Source organism: Aquarana catesbeiana, linkage group LG03, assembly GCF_042186555.1.
Source record: "Aquarana catesbeiana isolate 2022-GZ linkage group LG03, ASM4218655v1, whole genome shotgun sequence".
NCBI lineage: Eukaryota > Metazoa > Chordata > Amphibia > Anura > Ranidae > Aquarana > Aquarana catesbeiana.
Window position 1 is genome coordinate 718,468,116 of NC_133326.1, and position 21,890 is coordinate 718,490,005.

A 21,890-nucleotide genomic window follows, 5' to 3' on the forward strand; every position below is an offset into this window, starting at 1 on the left:
TGCTTTCTTATCAGTGCATATGCATAGAATTCTCTGGTTAAAGCATTGGTCAGCTGAGTTGCCATGCAAAAAGCTATTGACAGGTTTTCCCTTTCATGGGGAACGATTGTTCGGGGGTGATTAGATAAATATAACCAAAAAAGTTCAGGTGGTAAGAGTGCTCTTTTACCAGTTAAAAGAAGGAGTAGACATCCTTCATTTAAACGTTCTTCTTCCCTGCAGCCTCTGCCGTCAGGTTCAAGAAGTAAGCCTCAAGGCCAAGCACAAGACCAGAAGAAGCCCTGGGGGCAGAAGCCTGCAAAGCAGAGTCCCAAGGCCTCCTTATGAAGGGGTGCCCCCGGTTGCTCGTGTCGGGGGAAGGCTTCTGCAGTTTGTAGGGGCTTAGGAGGGGGAGATCCGAGACAGATGGGTCATCTCCACCGTATCTCTAGGGTACAAACTAGATTTTCAAGAGTTTCCACCTTTTCATTTTCTGAGGTTGATCGTTCCCAAAGACCCAGTGAAAAGAAGGTCTTTGTTCCAGGCACTGCACCGATTGACGTCTCAGGGTGTAATCATAGAGATTCCCTCAGAAGAGCAGGGCATGGGGTTTTATTCAAATCTCTTCACTGTGCCAAAACCGAATGGAGATGTCAGACCCATTCTAGATCTCAAAGATCTAAATCAGTTCCTAACCGTCCACTCTTTTCGCATGGAGTCAATCTGGTCAGTCATATCCACCCTGCGGGAAGGAGAATTTCGGGCATCAATAGACATCAAAGATGCATATCTGCATGTGCCAATTTTTCCCGCTCACCAGAAGTTTCTGCATTTTGCGGTAGAACAGCGCCACTTTCAGTTTGTGGCCTCTCCCTTCGGGTTAGCCACTGCTCCCCGGGTTTTTGCAAAAGTGCTGGCCCGGTACTAGCAAGACTATGGGGCCAGGATATAGCAGTAATGGCATACCTAGACGACCTGCTGCTGATAGATCAGTCGGTTGCACGGCTAGACCAGAGTGTGTCCAACACAGTCAAGTACTTGGATCACCTGGGTTGGATTCTCATCCTAGAGAAGTCAGTCTTACAGCCAGTAAGAAGTATGGAGTACTTGGGTCTGATTATAGATACAGCCCAATAAAAAGTATTTTTGCCTCAGGAAAAAGTTAGGGCTATAAGGGAGCTGGTCCATGTGGTCAAGGCAAAGAAGGATCCTTCCATTCGCCTTTGCATGAGGTTGTTAGGGAAGATGGTGGCTTCATTCAAAGCGATTCCCTATGCCCAGTTTCATTCAAGACTGCTGCAAAACAGTATTCTGTCTGCTTGGAACAAGAAAAATCCAAGCCTTGGATTACCCAATGTATCTGGTCCCAAGGGTGCGCCAGAGTCTCAGTTGGTGGTTGATAACCAGAAATTTGCAGAAGGGGAAATCCTTCATGCCAGTAACCTGGATGTTTGTAACAATGGATGCCAGCCTCTTAGCCTGGGGAGCGGTTCTCGAGGAGACCACTGTCCAGGGGAAGTGGTCAAAATCCAAGAAAGCCTTGCCCATCAACATTCTAGAAATTCGGGCAGCGGGTCTGGCGCTAATGGCCTGGACTTTCAGATTACAATATTGTCCCGATTGTACCAGAAATCATGCAGCCCAGAGGGAAATGAACCATATTCTAGCCTGGGCAGAGAAGCATGTACCTTGCCTATCAGCAGTCTTCATTCCAGGGGTGGAGAATTGGCAGGCGGATTTCTTGAGCCACCAACAATTGTTCCCGGAAGAATGGTCTCTCCATCCCGACATTTTTTCAGCCATTTGCCAAAAGTGGGGAACCTCAGGTGTAGATCTATTGGTGTCAAGGTTCAACAGAAAGTTGAACAACTTTGTATTAAGGACAAGGGATCCACTCGCATATGGGACAGATGCGTTAGTAAACCCTTGGGATCGGTTTTCACTGATTTATGCGTTCCCCCCAGTTCAGCTGTTACCGCGGTTTCTACGCAGGGTCAAAGTGGAAGGGAAGCCAGTAATACTGGTAGCCCCAGCATGGCCCAGAAGATCCTGGTATGCAGAGATCGTAAGGCTGGGAGTAGGGAAACGGTTTGGCTATTGAAGCCCACGTATTAAGAGTCGGGGGCTTTCAGGCTCAGTAGTAACTACCCTGATTAATGCAAGGAAACCAGCTTCCAGGACCATTTAATATAGGGTCTGGAGGTCCTATGTTTCTTGGTGTGAAACCAAAGCATGGCTTCCTCGGAAGTATGTCATAGGAAGAATTCTTGCCTTCCTACAGTTAGGGATAGAAATGAAGCTGGCCTTGAGTACAATCAAGGGTCAGATTTAGCCTTGTCCGTGTTTTTTCAAAGGCTGCTTGCCTCGCATTCTTTGATTCAGGCCTTTATACAAGGGGTAACTCGTATAACTCCGCCAGTTAGGTCACCCTTGTGGCCATGGGATTTGAATCTAGTTTTATCGGCCTTACAAAGACAGCCCTTTAAGCCAATGCGCCATATTCCCTTGGTCCTTTTGACAAGGAAGTTGTTTTTTTTGGTTGCAGTAACCTCAGCGAGGAATTGCAGAATTGGCAGCTTTCTCATGTAAAGAGCCATACTTAGTTATTCATAAGGATAAGGTGATGCTGCGTCCTCACCCAAACTTTTTACCTAAAGTAGTGTCCAGTTTTCATCTGAACCAAGACGTCTCCCTGCCTTCCTTTTTTCCAGATCCTCATTCTCCAGAGGAAAAATTGTTACGTTCTCTCGATGTAGTGAAAGCTGTCAGGGTCTAGCTGAAGGTGATAACTCAGATACAGCAAACTGATGCTTTGTGCTGCCAGAAGGACCCAGGAAAGGACAGGCAGTGTCAAAATTGGCTATTTCAAAGTGGATTTGGCAAGTTATAATTCAGGCTTATGGTTTGAAAAGAAGGGTTCCACCTTTTCAAGTTAGAGCGCACTCTACCAGAGCATTAATCGCTTCATGGGGGCGGTGCATCACCAAACCTCTATGACTCCGATTTGCAAGGCCGTAACTTGGTCGTCAGTCCATACATTTACTAAAATGTATCAGTTGGATGTAAGACGGCTAGAGGATGCCACCTTTGGGCACAGTGTACTGCAGGCAGCAGTATAGGTCCTCACATCGGATGGCGGTCTGCTTCTATTTGTGTCTCCCTCCCCTCAGAGGCATTGCTTTGGGACATCCCACATAGTAATTACTGTGGCTGCTCTGTGTCCCGTGATGTACGATAAAGAAAATAGGATTTTTATAACAGCTTACTTGTAAAATTCTTTTCTTGGAGTACATCACGGTACATAGAGGTCCCTCCTCTCTTATTGGGATATATATATATATTGCCTTGCTACAAAAACTTCCTGTATGGGAGGGGTTATATAGAGGGGGACTTCCTGTCTTGGATTGCCAGTGTCCATTCACCTATAGGTGGCGTAAAACCCACATAGTAATTACTATGGATGCTCTGTGTCCCGTGACGTACTCCAAGAAAATAATTTTACAGTTAAGCTGTTATAAAAATCCTATTTTAACACACCTGCTATCCATTGACACCTGAGACCTTGTAACACTAACGAGTCACATGACACCAGGGAGGGAAAATGGCTAATTGAGCCCAGTATGGACGGGTGTACTCACTTTTGTAACCAGTGGTTTAGACATTAATGGCTGTGTGTTGAGTTATTTTGAGGGGACAGCAAATTTACACTTTTATAAAGCTGTACACTCACTACTTTATATTGTAGCAAAGTGTCATTTCTTCAGTGTTGTCACATGAAAGGATAGAATAAAATATTTATAAAAATGTGAGGGGTGTACTTACTTTTGTGAGATACTGTAGTTCTATGGAGGATGGTACAATGTCTGCAGAAAAGATTGTCAATATTCGATCACTTTTGGCCAATCTGCTCCATATATCTTCAGGATTGTAAACATTTGTTCAAGTGAGTCCTCAATCATCAAGAAAAAAATGACATACATATTTTCTTTTTCATTATTAGATAAAAAAATTGAAAAGGAAATTTTCCAACTGAAAGGTAATAGTAAATGCCTAATGCTCCCGGTTTGTTGTCTATTAAGTTCCGGAATACATAGAAATGCAGTAATGCAAGATATAAAAGTGGAAGGAGATCCTGCATACATAATTCTGTGGAGAAGGAGGCAGTAGAAAGAGATCCTGCATACATAATTCTGTGGAGGAGGAGGTAGTGGAAGGAGATCCTGCGTACATAATTCTGTGGAGGAGGAGGTAGTGGAAGGAGATCCTGCATACATAATTCTGTGGAGGAGGAGGTAGTGGAAGGAGATCCTGCATACATAATTCTGTGGAGAAGGAGGCAGTAGAAAGAGATCCTGCATACATAATTCTGTGGAGGAGGAGGTAGTGGAAGGAGATTCTGCATACATAATTCTGTGGAGGAGGAGGTAGTGGAAGGAGATCCTGCATACATAATTCTGTGGAGGAGGAGGTAGTGGAAGGAGACCCTGCATACATAATTCTGTTGAGGAGGAGGTAGTGGAAGGAGACCCTGCATACATAATTCTGTGGAGGAGGAGGGTAGTGGAAGGAGATCCTGCATACATAATTCTGTGGAGGAGGAGGTAGTGGAAGGAGATCCTGCATACATAGTTCTGTGGAGGAGGATTTTCAAAAAACATTTGTCATTGGGACGAAAAGTGAGGTGAAATCTTCTGAAGAGGAGCACAGACAGCAAAACAAATGTCACAGGGGTGATAACCCTTCCCTATGTTTTCCAAAAAGCTTAAAATAGATTTTTTGACTGGAGCTAAACATGTTAAAAATGTACCAGTTCAAAATTACTAACAGATTCTACTTAACAACAAACCTACAGTCCCTGTCTTGTTTGCATTGCCTGTATACTGCTGTTCAGAGTATATAGAGCCTGGTGGCCCCACACCTTTCCTTTTTTAATTTGGGTGTGGGGTTCCCCTTAATATCTATACAAGACCCAAAGGGCCTGGTAATGGACTGGGGGTGGGCGGGGATGGTACCCATGCCGTTTGTCTCACTGATTTTCATCCATTTTGCCAGGACCCGACATTACATTAAAGCCGCAAGCATTTTTAAAAGACTTTTATTCCTTTAAAAATGTCATTTTGTGCAGGGACTGTTCTAAGCATGGGAAACACGTGCCACTTTACAGGCATACTATAGACACCCCCAGGTATGATATTTAAAGGAATATTTCATTTTTTTTTTACTTTAAGCATCATTAAAATCACTGCTCCCGGCCGTTTTTAAAACTTTTTTTGCATTAATACATGTCCCCTGGGGCAGGACCCGGGTCCCCAAACCCTTTTTAGGACAATACCATGCATATGCAAATTAGTCTTTAAATGAGCACTTTTGATTTCGAATGTTCGAGTCCCATAGGCGTCAATGGGGTTCTAAAGTTTGTGCGAATTTTCGGTCTGTTCACAGGTTCTGGTGCGAACCGAACCAGGGGGGTGTTCGGCTCATCCCTAATCTACAGTTAAGATAGTCATTATTCAAAACACTTTTGTCCAATCTGCAGACTATACCTTTTGGTCAGTTTCCAAACATTTGCTGATATGAATCCTCAAACATCATGAAAATTAATTGTTGTGAATTGCTTTTCCTTTCCAGATACAAATATTGAAGATGCAATTTCACAGCTGAAGAGTAAAGGTAAGTATTTAATGCATCTGTCCCTTCATCAATTCAATTGTGTAATAAGATTTCCTGAATACATAGAAGTATTGTGAAAAGTACAGGAAATATAATTCTGTGGTGGAGATGGATAGCGGATGGAAACCCTACATACATAATTCTGTGGAGGAGGAGGGTACTGGAAGGAGATGCTGAATACATAATTCTGTAGAGGAGGAGGTAGTGGAAGGAGATCCTGCATACATAGTTCTGTGGAGGAGGAGATAATGGAAGGAGATCCTGCATACATAATTTTGTAGAGGAGGAGGTAGTGGAAGGAGATCCTGCATACATAATTTTGTAGAGGAGGAGGTAGTGGAAGGAGATCCTGCATACATAATTCTGTGGAGGAGGAGATAGTGGAAGGAGATCCTGCATACATAATTCTGTGGAAGAGGTAGTGGAAGGAGACTCTGTACTCATAATTCTGTTGAGGAGGATGTAGCGGAAGGAGATCCTGCATACATAATTCTGTGGAGGAGGAGGGAAGATGAAGGAGATCCTGCATACATAATTCTGTGGAGGAGCTAGTGGGAGGAGATCCTTCATACAAAATTCTGTGGAAGAGGTAGTGGAAGGAGACTCTGTACTCATAATTATGTCGAGGAGGATGTATTGGAAGGAGATCCTGCATACATAATTCTGTGGAGGAGGAGGTAGTGGAAGGAGACTCTGTACTCATAATTCTGTGGAGGAGGAGGTAGTGGAAGGAGATTCTGCATACATAATTCTGTAGAGGAGGAGGCAGTGGAAGGAGACCCTGTATACATAATTCTGTTGAGGAGCTAGTGGGAGGAGATCCTTCATACAAAATTCTGTGGAAGAGGTAGTGGAAGGAGACTCTGTACTCATAATTCTGTCGAGGAGGATGTAGTGGAAGGAGATCCTGCATACATAATTCTGTGGAGGAGGAGGTAGTGGAAGGAGATCCTGCATACATAATTCTGTGGAAGAGGAGGTAGTGGAAGGAAACCTTGCAAAGCTCTGTTATGCTGTGCATTGCCAAATTCCCAGTGAACCTTGAAATTGCAACACACAAATAAATGCATAGATGGTGGAGAAATGTAAAAGCCTGCAAAAAAGAGGGACCTGCATAAATAATTCTATGGAGGAGGAGGTAGTGGAAGGAGACCTTGCATACCCTGTTCTATGATGGAGGATGGTACAATATCTGCAGTTAGTATGGCCAATATTCAAAACACTTTTATCCAATCTGCTGACCATATCTTTAGGTTGGTTTCTAAACATTAGCTGATTTGAGTCCCCAAACATCATGAAAATTAATTGTGAATTGTTTTTCCTTCCCAGATACAAATACTGAAGATGCAATTTCACAGCTGAAGCGCAAAGGTAATTATTTAATGCATCTGTTATTTCATCAATTCAATTGTGTAATAAGATTTCCTGAATACATAGAAGTATTGTGAAAAGTACAGGAAATATAATTCTGTAGAGGAGGAGGTAGTGGATGGAAACCCTGCATACATAATTCTGTGGAGGAGGAGGGTAGGGGAAGGAGATCCTGCATAAATGATTCTGTGGAGGAGAAGGTAGTGGAAGGAGATCCTGCATAAATAATTGTGTGGAGGAGGACATAGTGGAAGGAGATCCTGCATACATATTTATGTGGAGGAAGAGGGTAGTGGAAGGAGATCCTGCATATATAATTCTGTGGATGAGGAGGTAGTAGAAGGAGATCCTGCATACATAATTCTGTGGAGGAGGAGGTAGTGGAAGGAGATCCTGCATACATAATTTTGTGGAGGAGGAGTTAGTGGAAGGAGATTCTGCATACATAATTCTGTGGAGGAGGAGGGTAGTGGAAGGAGATTCTCCATACATAATTCTGTGGAGGAGGAGGGTAGTGGAAGGAGATCCTGCATATATAATTCTGTGGATGAGGAGGTAGTGGAAGGAGATCCTGAATACATAAGTCTGTGGAGAAGAAGGTAGTGGAAGGAGATCCTCCATACATAATTCTGTGGAGGAGGAGGTAGTGGAAGGAGATCCTGCATACATAATTCTGTGGAGGAGGAGGTAGTGGAAGGAGATCCTGCACACATAATTCTGTGGAGGAAGAGTTAGTGGAAGGAGACCCCACATACATAATTCTGTGGAGGAGGAGGTAGTGGAAGGAGATCCTGCATACATAATTCTGTGGAGGAGGTAGTGGAAGGAGATCCTGCATACATAATTCTGTGGAGGAGGAAGGTAGTGGAAGGAGACCCTGCATACACAATTCTTTGAAGGAGGAGGTAGTAGAAAAAGAGATCCTGCATACATAATTCTGTGGAGGAGGATGTAGTGGAAGGAGATCCTGCATACATAATTCTGTGGAGGAGGAGGTAGTGGAAGGAGATTCTGCATACATAATTCTGTGAAGGAGGAGGTAGTGGAAGGATATCCTCCATAGATAATCCTGTGGAGGAGGAGGTAGTGGAAGGAGATCCTGCATACATAGTTCTTTGGAGGAGGATGTAGTGGAAGGAGATCCTGCATACATAATTCTGTGGAGGAGGAAGAGGTAGTGGAAGGAGACCTTGTATACATTGCTCTATGAAGGAGGATAGTACAATATCTACAGTTAAGTTTGCCAATATTCAAAACACTTTTGTACAATCTTTAGGTTGGTTTCTTAACATTTGCTGATGTGAGTCCCCAAACATCATGAAAATTAATTGCTGTGAATTGCTTTTCTTTCCCAGATACAAATATTGAAGATGCAATTTCACAGCTGAAGAGTAAAGGTAAGTATTTAATGCATCTGTCTTTTCATCAATTCAATTGTGTAATAAGATTTCCTGAATACATAGAAGTATTGTGAAAAGTACAGGAAATATAATTCTGTGGTGGAGATGGATAGTGGATGGAAACCCTACATACATAATTCTGTGGAGGAGGAGGTAGTGGAAGGAGATCCTGCATACATAATTCTGTGGAGGAGGAGGTAGTAGAAGGAGACCCCGCATACACAATTCGTTGGAGGAGGAGGTAGTGGAAAGAGATCCTGCATACCTAATTCCGTGGAGGAGGAGGTAGTGGAAGGAGATCCTGCATACATAATTCTGTGGAGGAGGAGGGTAGTGGAAGGAGATCCTCCATACATAATTCTGTGGAGGAGGAGGGTAGTGGAAGGAGATCCTGCATATATAATTCTGTGGATGAGGAGGTAGTGGAAGGAGATCCTGAATACATAAGTCTGTGGAGGAGAAGGTAGTGGAAGGAGATCCTGCATACATAATTCTGTGGAGGAGGAAGGTAGTGGAAGGAGACCCTGCATACATAATTCTGTGGTGGAGGAGGTAGTGGAAGGAGATCCTGCATACACAATTCTTTGAAGGAGGAGGTAGTAGAAAAAGAGATCCTGCATACATAATTCTGTGGAGGAGGATGTAGTGGAAGGAGATCCTGCATACATAATTCTGTGGAGGAGGAGGTAGTGGAAGGAGATCCTGCATACATAATTTTGTGGAGGAGGAGGGTAGTGGAAGGAGATGCTCCATACATAATCCTGTGGAGGAGGAGGTAGTGGAAGGAGATCCTGCATACATAATTCTGTGGAGGAGGAAGAGGTAGTGGAAGGAGACCTTGTATACATTGCTCTATGAAGGAGGATAGTACAATATCTGCAGTTAAGATTGCCAATATTCAAAACACTTTTGTACAATCTTTAGGTTGGTTTCTTAACATTTGCTGATGTGAGTCCCCAAACATCATGAAAATGAATTGCTGTGAATTGCTTTTCCTTCCCAGATACAAATATTGAAGATGCAATTTCACAGCTGAAGAGTAAAGGTAAGTATTTATTGCTTCTGTCTTTTCATCAATTCAATTGTGTAATAAGATTTCCTGAATACATAGAAGTATTGTGAAAAGTACAGGAAATATAATTCTGTGGTGGAGATAGATAGTGGATGGAAACCCTATATACATAATTCTGTGGAGGAGGAGGTAGTGGAAGGATATCCTGCATACATAATTCTGTGGAGGAGGAGGGAAGTGGAAGGAGACCCCGCATATACAATTCGTTGGAGGAGGAGGTAGTGGAAAGAGATCCTGCATACCTAATTCCGTGGAGGAGGAGGTAGTGGAAGGAGATCCTGCATACATAATTCTGTGGAGGAGGAGGGTAGTGGAAGGAGATCCTGCATATATAATTCTGTGGATGAGGAGGTAGTGGAAGGAGACCTTGTATACTATGCTCTATGAAGGAGGATAGTACAATATCTGCAGTTAAGATTGCCAATATTCAAAACACTTTTGTCCAATCTTTAGGTTGGTTTCTTAACATTTGCTGATGTGAGTCCCCAAACATCATGAAAATTAATTGCTGTGAATTGCTTTTCCTTCCCAGATACAAATATTGAAGATGCAATTTCACAGCTGAAGAGTAAAGGTAAGTATTTAATGCATCTGTCTTTTCATCAATTCAATTGTGTAATAAGATTTCCTGAATACATAGAAGTATTGTGAAAAGTACAGGAAATATAATTCTGTGGTGGAGATGGATAGTGGATGGAAACCCTACATACATAATTCTGTGGAGGAGGAAGGTTAGTGGAAGGATATCCTGCATACATAATTCTGTGGAGGAAGAGGTAGTGGAAGGAGATCCTGCATACATAATTCTGCGGAGGGGAAGGTAGTGGAAGGAGACCTTGCATACCATGTTCTATGACGGAGGATGGTACAATATCTTCAGTAGGGATGAGCTTTGTGTTCGAGTCGAACCCATGTTCGACTCGAACATCGTCTGTTCGCCCGTTCGCTGAATTGCGAACGATATGGGCTGTTCGCGCCAAATTCGTGTGGCGCGTCACGGCCCATAATTCACTGCGGCATCGCAGTGCATTGCTGGCTGATGATTGGCCAAGCATGCACTATGACCCGCATGCTTGGCCAATCACAGCGCCGTCTGAACAGAGAGCCGTAATTGGCCGAAGCCAAGGAGGCTTTGGCCAATTATGGCTCAGGGGATTTAGTACACGCCCCACACTATATAAGGCCGCCTGCACGGCGGCCCTGTGTAGTGTGTGTTCCGGCATTCATTGAGAGAGAGAGAGAGACAGACAGTGACATTTGATTTGAGTTAGAGAGATTAGGCAGCACAGTCAGTCAGTTTAGCTGCACTTACAGTGTATTGTGTATATATATGCATCCCAGGTGTTGCATATATATATATATATACACTGTATTCAGCTACCTGAAGAAAATTGCTGGTGTTCTTTTGATCCTATTAGTACCACAGTCAGGCAGCTAGACTATTTACAGTTAGTGCAGTGCGTCCTGCTCACAGTGTTCAGCTAAAACTACAAGTTGGTGTAGTGAGACCTCTGCACAGTGTTCATCTCAAGCTACAAGTTAGTGCAGTGCGTCCTGCTCACAGTGTTCAGCTAAAACTACAAGTTAGTGCTGTGCGTCCTGCTCTCAGTGTTCAGCTAAAAATACAAGTTAGTGCTGTGCGTCCTGCTCACAGTGTTCAGCTAAAACTACAAGTTAGTGCTGTGCATCCTGCTCACAGTGTTCAGCTAAAACTACAAGTTGGTGTAGTGAGACCTCTGCACAGTGTTCATCTCAAGCTACAAGTTAGTGCAGTGCGTCCTGCTCACAGTGTTTAGCTAAAACTATAAGTTAGTGCTGTGCGTCCTGCTCAGAGTGTTCAGCTAAACCTACAAGTTGGTGTAGTGAGACCTCTGCACAGTGTTCATCTCAAGCTACAAGTTAGTGGAGTGCGTCCTGCTCACAGTGTTTAGCTACAACTATAAGTTAGTGCTGTGCGTCCTGCTCACACTGTTCAGCTAAAACTACAAGTTGGTGTAGTGAGACCTCTGCACATTGTGCATCTAAAGCTACAAGTTAGTGCAGTGCGTCCTGCTCACAGTGTTCAGCTAAAACTACAAGTTGGTGTAGTGAGACCTCTGCACAGTGTTCATCTAAAGCTACAAGTTAGTGTAGTGCGTTCTGCTCACAGTGTTCAGCTAAACCTACAAGTTGGTGTAGTGAGACCTCTGCACAGTGTTCATCTAAAGCTACAAGTTAGTGCAGTGCATCCTGCTCACAGTGTTCAGCTAAAGCTACAAGTTTGGGTAGTGCGTCCTGCTCACAGTGTTCAGCTAAAACTACAAGTTAGTGTGGTGCGTCCACCTCACAGTGTTCAGCTAAGCCTACAAGTTATTTTTTTGCGAGCTCTGCACAGTGTTCACCTAAAGCTAACTGTAGAAGGTTGGTGGTGTTTTCCTGATCCTATCACAACTGCAGGCAGATAAAAAAGCTATAAGTTAGTTTTTTGCGAGCTCTGCACAGTGTTCAGCTAAAGCTACCTGTAGAAGGTTGGTGGTGTTCTCATACTACAGGCAGGCAGTTGATTTTGCTAGCTGCAGTATCAGTACATATATATATATATATATATATATATATATATATATATATATATATCCCAGCTTAGTGCAGCTACAGGCCATTAGTATGTCTGGAAGGCCAAGAAGGAGAGGCAGACAGTCACAAGCCAATAAGAGAGGGCAAGCAGGCTCTGTGTCTAGTGCTGGTCGTGGAGACGGTGCATCCTCATCAGCACGTGGCCGTGGGACTCGCTTGGCCTTTTTTTCGGCAGCTGGACGTGTTGAGCCGCAACATGCTGAAGACTTGGTCGAGTGGATGACCAAGCCGTCCTCATCCTCCTCATCCTCTCTCACCCATGCCCAGGGTACTTTGTCTGGCAAAGCAGCGGCCTCTTCCCTCAGCTCAATGTCATCAGTGACTCCTTCCCTACCCCCACCATGTCCTTCTGAGGAGTCCCTTGAACTGTTTGACCACAGTGTTGGGTACATGCTCCAGGAGGATGCCCAGTGTTTGGAAGGCTCTGATGATGATACTGAGCTTGATGAAGGCAGTAACATGAGCACGGACAGAAGGGGTGCCCAAGAAGGACAGCAATCTGGCAGTCATGCTCCCCCTGCTGCAGCATACTGCCAGGTTTGCTCCAGTGATGAGGAGGGAGGGGATGATGAGGTCACTGACTCAACGTGGGTGCCTGATAGGAGAGAGGAGGAGGAGGAGGAGGAGGAGGCGGCACATCACCAACGAGGCAGGATGCCCTCCAGGGGCCAGCCTAAGGGCAGCACATTGACTGTATCACACCCCAAAGCTCCACATGTGCAGGGCGCTGCAGTCTCTGCGCGTTATTCAAAAAGTTCTTTGGTGTGGGCCTTTTTTGAGACGAGTGCATCAGATCGCACCGCTGCTATTTGCAACATATGTCTCAAGCGTATCTCGCGTGGCCAAAACATCTCCCTTGAGTACCACATGCTTGACCAGACATATGTTGACCTGCCATGCAGTTCGTTGGCAAGCGTATCTAAAAGACCCACACCAAAGAACAAAGAGGACCTCTCCTTGCTCCTCATCAGCTGAGATTTACAACCCCACTAGACCTTCAGTCCTCTCTGAGACCTGCACTGAGAGGAATGAAGGTGTAGAATTAGGTGTGACACAGCCAAGTACTTGTGGGCAATCTGCTTTTGGTACACCGACATCAGATTGTACCAGGCAAATTTCCCTGCCCCAGCTGCTGCACCGCCGAAAGAAGTTCGCTCCCAGCCATCCACATGCCCAGCGGTTGAATGCTAGCTTGGCAAAATTGCTAGCACTTCAACTGCTGCCTTTTCAGTTGGTAGACTCTGCCCCCTTCCGTGAGTTTGTGGAATGTGCGGTTCCTCAGTGGCAGGTACCCAAACGCCACTTTTTCTCATGGAAGGCGATTCCGGCTCCCTACCGGCATGTGGAAGGCAATGTCCATGCCTCGCTGGACAGGGCGGTCAGCGGTAAGGTGCATATTACCGCTGACTCATGGTCCAGCAGGCATGGACAGGGATGTTACCTAAGTTTCACGGCGCATTGGGTGAATCTGCTGGCAGCTGGGAAGGATGCAGGACAAGGTGCAGTAGTGTTGGAGGTTGTTCCGCCACCACGCCTCCAAAATGCTAATGATTGTGACACACCTCTCTCCTCCACCCCCTCCTCTTCTTCTCTTCTTCTTCCTCCATGGCCTCTTCCTGTGCTTTGTCCTCGGAACCAGCGGTGCTCCGTAGGCATTCAAGGGGCTACGCAAGTACGCAGGCCAAAAGATGCCATGCGGTGCTTGAGCTGGTATGCTTGGGGGACAGGAGCCACACTGGGGCAGAGGTTCTGTCAGCTCTGCAGGGGCAGGTTCAGAGGTGGTTGACGCCATGGCAACTTAAGGCAGGAATGGTGGTTTGCGACAATGGCACCAACCTCCTCTCTGCCCTCTAACAGGGACAAATGACCCATGTGCCCTGTTTGGCTCACGTCCTTAACTTGGTGGTGCAGCGGTTCTTGGGCAGGTACCCGGGCTTACAGGATGTCCTGAGGCAGGCCAGGAAAGTCTGTGTGCATTTCAGCCGGTCATATAATGCCAGTGCTCGGCTGACGGACCTCCAAAAGGAGTTTAACCTGCCCAAGAACCGCCTAATCTGTGACATGCCCACCAGGTGGAACTCAACGTTGGCCATGCTGCAGCGGCTGCACACGCAGCAGAGGGCCATCAATGAGTACCTGTGCGACTATGGCACCAGGACAGGGTCAGGGGAGCTTGTTTTTTTTTCCCCACGCCAGTGGGCCATGATCAGCGATGCATGCACTGTCCTGTCACCAGTTGAGGAGGCCACGAGGATGGTGAGCAGTGACAGTGCATGCATCAGTGACACTGTCCCCCTTGTCCACCTGTTGGAGCACACGCTGCGTGGAATAATGGACAGGGCACTTGAGGCAGAACAGAGGCAGGAAGAGGAGGACTTCCTTAGCTCTCAAGGCCCCCTTTATCCAGACAGTGTTCCTGCGTGCCCGCCGATCACACAGGAAGAGGACGAGGCGGAGGAGGAGGAGGAAGATTGTCTCAGTATGGAGCTGGAGCCTGGCACTCAGCATCAGCAGCAGTCTTTAAGGGATCAGTCCCAAGAAACACATGGACTTGTACGTGGTTGGGAGGAGGTGGCTGCGGACCATGTCGTCCTTAGTGACCCAGAGGACTCCGGACTGAATGCCTCAGCAAACCTACGCTGCATGGCCTCCCTGATCCTGCAAAGCCTGCGTAAGGATCCTCATATTCGTGGTATCAAGGAGAAGGACCAATACTGGCTGGCAACCCTCCTTGATCCACGTTACAAGGGTAAGGTTGCAGACCTTATCTTGCCATCGCAGAGGGAGCAGAGGATGAAACATCTTCGGGAGGCCTTGCAGAAAGGTCTGTGCAACGCGTTCCCAGAGACTGGGAGGTTACAAACTCCTGTTTCTGGACAACGTGTTGCTGAGGCTTCGGTCAGTCAAAGAAGGAGCGGTGGAGAAGGTGGCCGTCTGACAATTTTTTGGTCCGCAGCCCCAAGGTATGATCGGTTCAAGCAACCATCGCCAGCGTCTGTTTTACATGCTGCAGGAATACCTAGGGGCAAGATCAGACTTGGACACCTTTCCCACTGAAAATCCTCTGGGTTACTGGGTCTTGAGGATGGATCACTGGCCAGAGCTTGCACAGTATGCAATTGAGCTACTGGCCTGTCCTGCATCCAGCGTTCTTTCGGAACGCACATTCAGTGCTGCTGGAGGCGTGGTAACCGATCACAGGGTGCGTCTGTCCACCGACTCGGTCGATCGACTGACCTTCATAAAAATGAATCAGTCTTGGATCACCACCAGCTACCAAGCACCTGATGCTGATGTAACCGAATAATTTTTTTTGAAATCTCAGATCCCTTCAAAGACTGCCTATGCTGATGCTGAGTGACTATCCCTGAGTAATTATCCTCTTCCTCCTCAATCATCACGCTGATAGCTTGTAAGAACATTTTTGGTTCTGGGCGCCACCACCAGTGCCTAAGGCACAATTTTTCTGCCCCTGTTTAACAGGGGCGTGTAATTACAATTTTTGATGCAATACTTTGCAGCAGGGCTCGTTCCTGCGTTCCAACTAGAGTGTCTGTGAGGGGTTGCAGTGTTGTGGCACCAGCACCACCAAAGGCCCAATTTTTCTGCCCCTGTTCAACAGGGGCATGTAATTACAATTCTTGATCTAATATTTCACAGCAGGGCCCATTTCTGCACCCACCAAGAGCGAGTGAGGACTTACAGTTTTGTGGCACCAGCACCACCACCACCACCACCAAAGGCCCAGTTTTTCAGCCCCTGTTCAACATGTGCATGTAATTACAATTCTTGATCTAATATTTCACAGTAGGGCCCTGTGAAGGCTTACAGTGTTGTGGCCACAACAACACCTAAGGCCCAAATTTCTGCTGAATATATAGGGCAGGCCCCTACTTTCAAACATCTAACTTACAAACGACTCCTACTTGCAAACGGAAGGAGACAACAGGAAGTGAGATGAAATCTACCCCTAGGAAGGGAAATTCTCTCCTGTAAGAGTTAATATGGGAAAAACATTTCTCCTTTCCACTGATGCTTTCCAATCCTTGTTCCACAAAAAAACCCAAATTCTCAAAAAGCATTTGTTATTGGGACAAAAAGTGAGGTGAAATCTTCTAAAGAGGAGCACAGACAGTAAAACAAATGTCACAGGGGTGATAACCCTTCCCTATGTTTTCCAAAAAGCTTAAAAAAGATTTTTTGGCTGGAGCTAAACACGTTAAAAATGTACCCGTTCAAAATGACGAACAGATTCTACGTAACAATAAACCTACAGTCCCTGTCTTGTTTGCACCGCCTGTATACTGCTGTTCAGAGTATATAGGGCCTGGTGGCCCCACACCTTTCCTTATTTTAATTTGGGTGCGGGGTTCCCCTTAATATCCATACAAGACCCAAAGGGCCTGGTAATGGACTGGGGGGTACCCATGGTGTTTGTCTCACTGATTTTCATCCATTTTGCCAGGACCGGACATTACATTAAACCCACAAGCAGTTTTAAATGAGATTTTTTCCTTTAAAAATGACATTTGGTGCAGGGACTGTTCTAAACACGGGAAGCACGCGCCACTTTACAGGCATACTATAGACACACCCCTGGTACGATATTTAAAGGAATATTTCACTTTTTTTTTTTTTTACTTTAAGCATCATTAAAATCACTGCTCCCGAAAAAACGGCCGTTTTTAAAAGTTTTTTTTGCATTGATACATGTCCCCTGGGGTAGGACCCGGGTCCCCAAACCCTTTTTAGGACAATACCATGCAAATTGGCCTTTAAAATTAGCACTTTTGATTTCAAACGTTCGAGTCCCATAGACGTCAATGGGGTTCTAACGTTCGTGCGAACTTTCGGTCCGTTCGCAGGTTCTGGTGCGAACCGAACCGGGGGGTGTTCGGCTCATCCCTAATCTTCAGTTAAGATGGCCAATATTCAAAACATTTTTGTCCAATCTGCTGACCATATCTTTAGGTTGGTTTCTAAACATTAGCTGATGTGAGTCCCCAAACATCACGAAAATTAATTATTGTGAATTGTTCTTCCTTTCCAGATACAAATACTGAAGATGCAATTTCACAGCTGAAGAGTAAAGGTAATTATTTTTTTTTTTATAAAGTTTTTATTTGCCAAAAAAAAATATACATCTTATTTGCAAAATATAATAGACAAAAGTATACATGTTACAGTCCAGAATGCATTCAGAAGCAGAATCTGCATACAAATAAAGAAATATTATAGGTATTATGCTGCGTTTGTCATTACTCGTTAAATCATTGGCTGTTTTTTGAAACTCAGGACTAAATGATCTTAGCCTAAACAATTGTATAGAACCAAAGCTATACAGTATACAAATAAAAGCAACTAGAGGGAATTATCCCTCATAAAGTAAAAAAAACGAGAAAAAAAAAAACTTTGCTGCTGTGATTCAACTCCCCACTAGATCTTTTAATTATTATCCATTGATTCTCTAGTATCCTACGGAATTACTGGGTGGATTGTAGCGTGTTTTCAGAGTTAATCCATCTTCCCCATACTTTATTAAATTTTTTATTTGATCCTCTAGACTCATATGTCATTTTGTACATGGTGATATTGGCATTAACCAAACCTTTCCAGGCATTCAATGTAAGATAGTCTCTCCTGACCCAATGAAGTACAATTAATTTCCTTACATAGTAAAACAGTAGTCTTAGTAGTGTTCTCGTGTTATTACTCATAACTTCATCTTCTATGATCCCCAAAAGGCCCAGCAAAGGGCTGCATATGTTCGGTATATCTAAAGTATCAGCAATAAACTGAGACCATAATGACCTAACTCTGTCACATTCCCATACCATATGTATAAAAGAGCCTTCTTCCCTCAAGCATTTATGACAAGTAGGGTCCACCTTCTTTCCCATTTTATAGAGTCTCAAAGGGGTATAGTACATCTGATGTAAGTACCTTAGTTGTATTAATTTGTCTCTAGCAGATATAACTGTGGGCAAGTATGATGCCAGAACATTTTCCCATTGACCATCTGTAATTTCTGGTATGATCTCCACCCATTTTCCTTTAAGTTTACTTTCTCTAGGATTCTCCTCTGCCAAAAGTGTATTGTAGTATGTAGAAATTTGTTTAGTATGATCTGGAGTAGCCAGTAGTCTTTCTATCGTAGAGTTTTCCAGTGTCACCGGTCCAACCCCAAATTGAACATAAGCAGCGTGTCTCAATCTGGTAAATTGGTATTCCCAGGTCTCTGGAACATTCAGTTCTCTTCGCAATTGCGAAAAGGTTTTTAGTTCCCCATTGATATACAATTGGTGCAGATAGGTGAGCCCATATTTAGACCATCTAAATCCTTCTTCTAAATTAAAGAATTCTTTCAGGTTGGGGTTGAACCACAACGGCGCATTAGGGGATAAATGAAGGGGGTTATCTTTTATATGTTTCATACAAATCCCCAATACCTTTTTAGCAGATTTTAGTATCTCTTTGCCCTCTACAGTAGGAACTTCTCCTCTGAAAAAGAAATTCAGTAAGGTTTCATATGATGTCACCGTTGCTGCTTCAACTGCAACCGCAGCATTATTTAGTTGTGGGAACATTCTCCAATGAATAAATACTAATTGTGATGCTAAATAGTATAGTCTCAGGTCAGGTATCGCCAGACCACCTCTGTGAACAGGTAATTGCAACACCTCAAGAGAGATCCTTGCCGCTTTATTACCCCATAAAAAAGATGTTAATAGGGAGTTTATGTGTTTGAAAATTCTTTTTGGGATATAAATTGGGACGTTAGAGAGTATGTACAAAAATTTTGGAAGGAAGATCATTTTAAATATACTAGCCCTGCCATAGAGTGTAAGTGGAAGGTCCTTCCATTTCTGTATTCTGTCACTAAATGCTCTGATGATAGGCCATAAATTGTCCTCGATGAATGAATCTACAGGTAGTTGGACCAATACACCCAGGTATTTAAATTTCTCTACAATAGCCAGGGGGCACTGGGCTGGGAGTATTAAGTCCAGCTGTGAGTCTAGTGGAAAGAGGACTGATTTGGTCCAGTTGATCCTGAAGCTAGAGAAATTCCCGAACTCCCGGATCAACGAGACTGCCGTGGCCAACGACTGCTCTGGATCTCTCAAGTATAGGAGCATGTCGTCAGCGTATAACGACACACACTCCTCCAGATCTCCTATCATAAACCCCTGTAGCGTGACATTAGTTCTAAGTGTAGCTGCCAATGGCTCTATGGCCAAAGCAAACAGAAGAGGAGATAGGGGGCAACCCTGCCTCGTTCCCCTATAGATCTTGAAAGGTGCAGAAATAGAGCCGTTCACTCTGATACTTGCTCTGGGGTCATTATACAACAGTCTAATCCATGAAATAAATTTTGATCCGAAACCCAGCTTACCTAGAAGCAAAAATAAGTAGTTCCACTCTACAGAGTCGAACGCCTTTTTGGTGTCCAAAGATGCCACAACTCTTTTTCCTTTGTTATCATGAGGCGTCTGGAGGTTAACATATAGTCTGTGTAGGTTCATTTGAGTGGAATGTCCGGGTATAAATCCTGTTTGATCTGAGTTAATTAGTTTAAGGATCACCGACTTCAACCTACCGGCCAAAATCTTGGCCAGTATCGTGACATCGGTATTTATCAAAGAAATTGGCCTGTATGACTCACATTCCTGCGGATCCTTTCCTGGTTTAGGTAACACTATAATTAATGCTTCCCTCATAGACTCTGGTAATATGCCTTCTTTCTCTGCAGCTATAAAGACTTTTTGTAGTAATGGCACTATCTGTTCTTTATGCAACTGGTACCATTCAGCTGGAAATCCATCTAAGCCAGGTGATTTACCCGGCCTGAAGAATGAGATTACACCACCAATCTCCTCCAGGGAGATCGGCTGTTCCAAAAGTTCTCTATCTTCCTGGGGTAGAGATGGGAGTGTTAAATTGTCAATATACCTTTCCAGTTCCTGGTCAGTATGCTGGGTTTGCGTCTGGTAAAGATTCTCGTAAAAGTCTAGAAAAGTATTTAGAATCTCTTGGGCTTCCTCAACTACCTCACCATTTAGTTTCTTTATCTTGCTTATTGAGACCGGTGCATAAAGTGGACTTGCCAAACAAGACAGTAGGCGTCCACTTTTATCGCCAAACTCAAAAAATGATCTAGCCTGCCGTAGTTGTGTTTTTTCAGTGTGTTCAGTTAATAGCAAGGTATATTGTCGTGTTTTTTCCTGCCAAAGTCGATATCTACCTGTAGATGAGTCAAGAATATATTCTTTTTCAGCTTCCGAGGCATTCATTTCTGCATCTTTCATATCTGAGCTAAGTGCTTTGGTGAAACTTCTTGTTTCTGATGCAAATACCCCTCTCATAGTTGCCTTAAAGGCATCCTATTGAATAGCTAATGTTGTTTCCCTCCCATTCTCCTTCCAATAGTGCCCAATACTCTCCTTGCATTTTATGGTAACATAATCCTCCTGGAGCCATTTTGTATTCATCCGCCATTGCCTCCTTCCCCGTGGAGCCCTCAGATCTAGAGTGACCTCCAAAGGGGAATGATCTGAGATAGCTCTAGGGAGATATCTGACAGCGGTTATGTAAGGAAGGCCATCTTTAGACGACAGCGCCAAATCTATTCTAGAGAGTGTCTTATGGGTCTCAGAGTGACATGAGAACTCCCTGACCCCAGGGTTCTGCTCTCTCCAAATGTCATAACTCTCCAATAGGGATGAGCCGAACACCCCCCTGTTCGGTTCGCACCAGAACATGCAAACAGGAAAAAAGTTCGTTCGAACATGCGAACACCGTTAAAGTCTATGGGACACGAACATGAATAATCAAAAGTGCTAATTTTAAAGGCTTATATGCAAGTTATTGTCATAAAAAGTGGTTGGGGACCTGGGTCCTGCCCCAGGGGACATGGATCAATGCAAAAAAAAGTTTTAAAAACGGCCGTTTTTTCAGGAGCAGTGATTTTAATAATGCTTAAAGTCAAACAATAAAAGTGTAATATCCCTTTAAATTTCGTACCTGGGGGGTGTCTATAGTATGCCTGTAAAGGGGCGCATGTTTCCTGTGTTTAGAACAGTCTGACAGCAAAATGACATTTTGAAGGAAAAAACTCATTTAAAACTACCCGCGGCTATTGCATTGCCGACAATACACATAGAAGTTCATTGATAAAAACGGCATGGGAATTCCCCAAAGGGGAACCCCGAACCAAAATTAAAAAAAAAATATGACGTGGGAGTCCTCCTAAATTCCATACCAGGCCCTTCAGGTCTGGTATGGATATTAAGGGGAACCCCGGCCAAAATTAAAAAAAAAAAAATGACGTGGGGTTCCCCCTAAATTCCATACCAGACCCTTCAGGTCTGGTATGGATTTTAAGGGGAACCCCGCACCAAAAAAAAAAAAAAAAAACGGCGTGGGGTCCCCCCAAAAATCCATACCAGACCCTTATCCGAGCACGCAACCTGGCAGGCCGCAGGAAAAGAGGGGGGGACGAGAGTGCGGCCCCCCCTCCCTCCTGAACCGTACCAGGCCACATGCCCTCAACATTGGGAGGGTGCTTTGGGGTAGCCCCCCAAAACACCTTGTCCCCATGTTGATGAGGACAAGGGCCTCATCCCCACAACCCTGGCTGGTGGTTGTGGGGGTCTGCGGGCGGGGGGCTTATCGGAATCTGGAAGCCCCCTTTAACAAGGTGACCCCCAGATCCCGCCCCCTCCCTGTGTGTAATGGTAAGGGGGTACATAAGTACCCCTACCATTTCACGAAAAAAGTGTCAA

General features: G+C 44.6%; 1 protein-coding gene across 18 annotated transcripts in view; it reads left to right on the forward strand.

Moving 5' to 3' along the window:
* The window catches only part of LOC141133709 (uncharacterized), a 351,664-nt gene that overhangs the window by 251,714 nt on the left and 78,060 nt on the right, over positions 1-21,890 (forward strand). For 14 of the 18 annotated variants that reach the window (XM_073623213.1, XM_073623211.1, XM_073623215.1 and 11 more), the window contains 6 exons: positions 3,980-4,015; positions 5,608-5,649; positions 6,979-7,020; positions 8,376-8,417; positions 10,025-10,066; positions 17,156-17,197. In XM_073623213.1, the coding sequence (XP_073479314.1) occupies positions 3,980-4,015; positions 5,608-5,649; positions 6,979-7,020; positions 8,376-8,417; positions 10,025-10,066; positions 17,156-17,197 (246 nt within the window). The remainder of the gene's footprint in view (positions 1-3,979; positions 4,016-5,607; positions 5,650-6,978; positions 7,021-8,375; positions 8,418-10,024; positions 10,067-17,155; positions 17,198-21,890) is intronic. The other 4 variants (XM_073623217.1, XM_073623221.1, XM_073623225.1 and 1 more) reach the window with 2 other exon arrangements.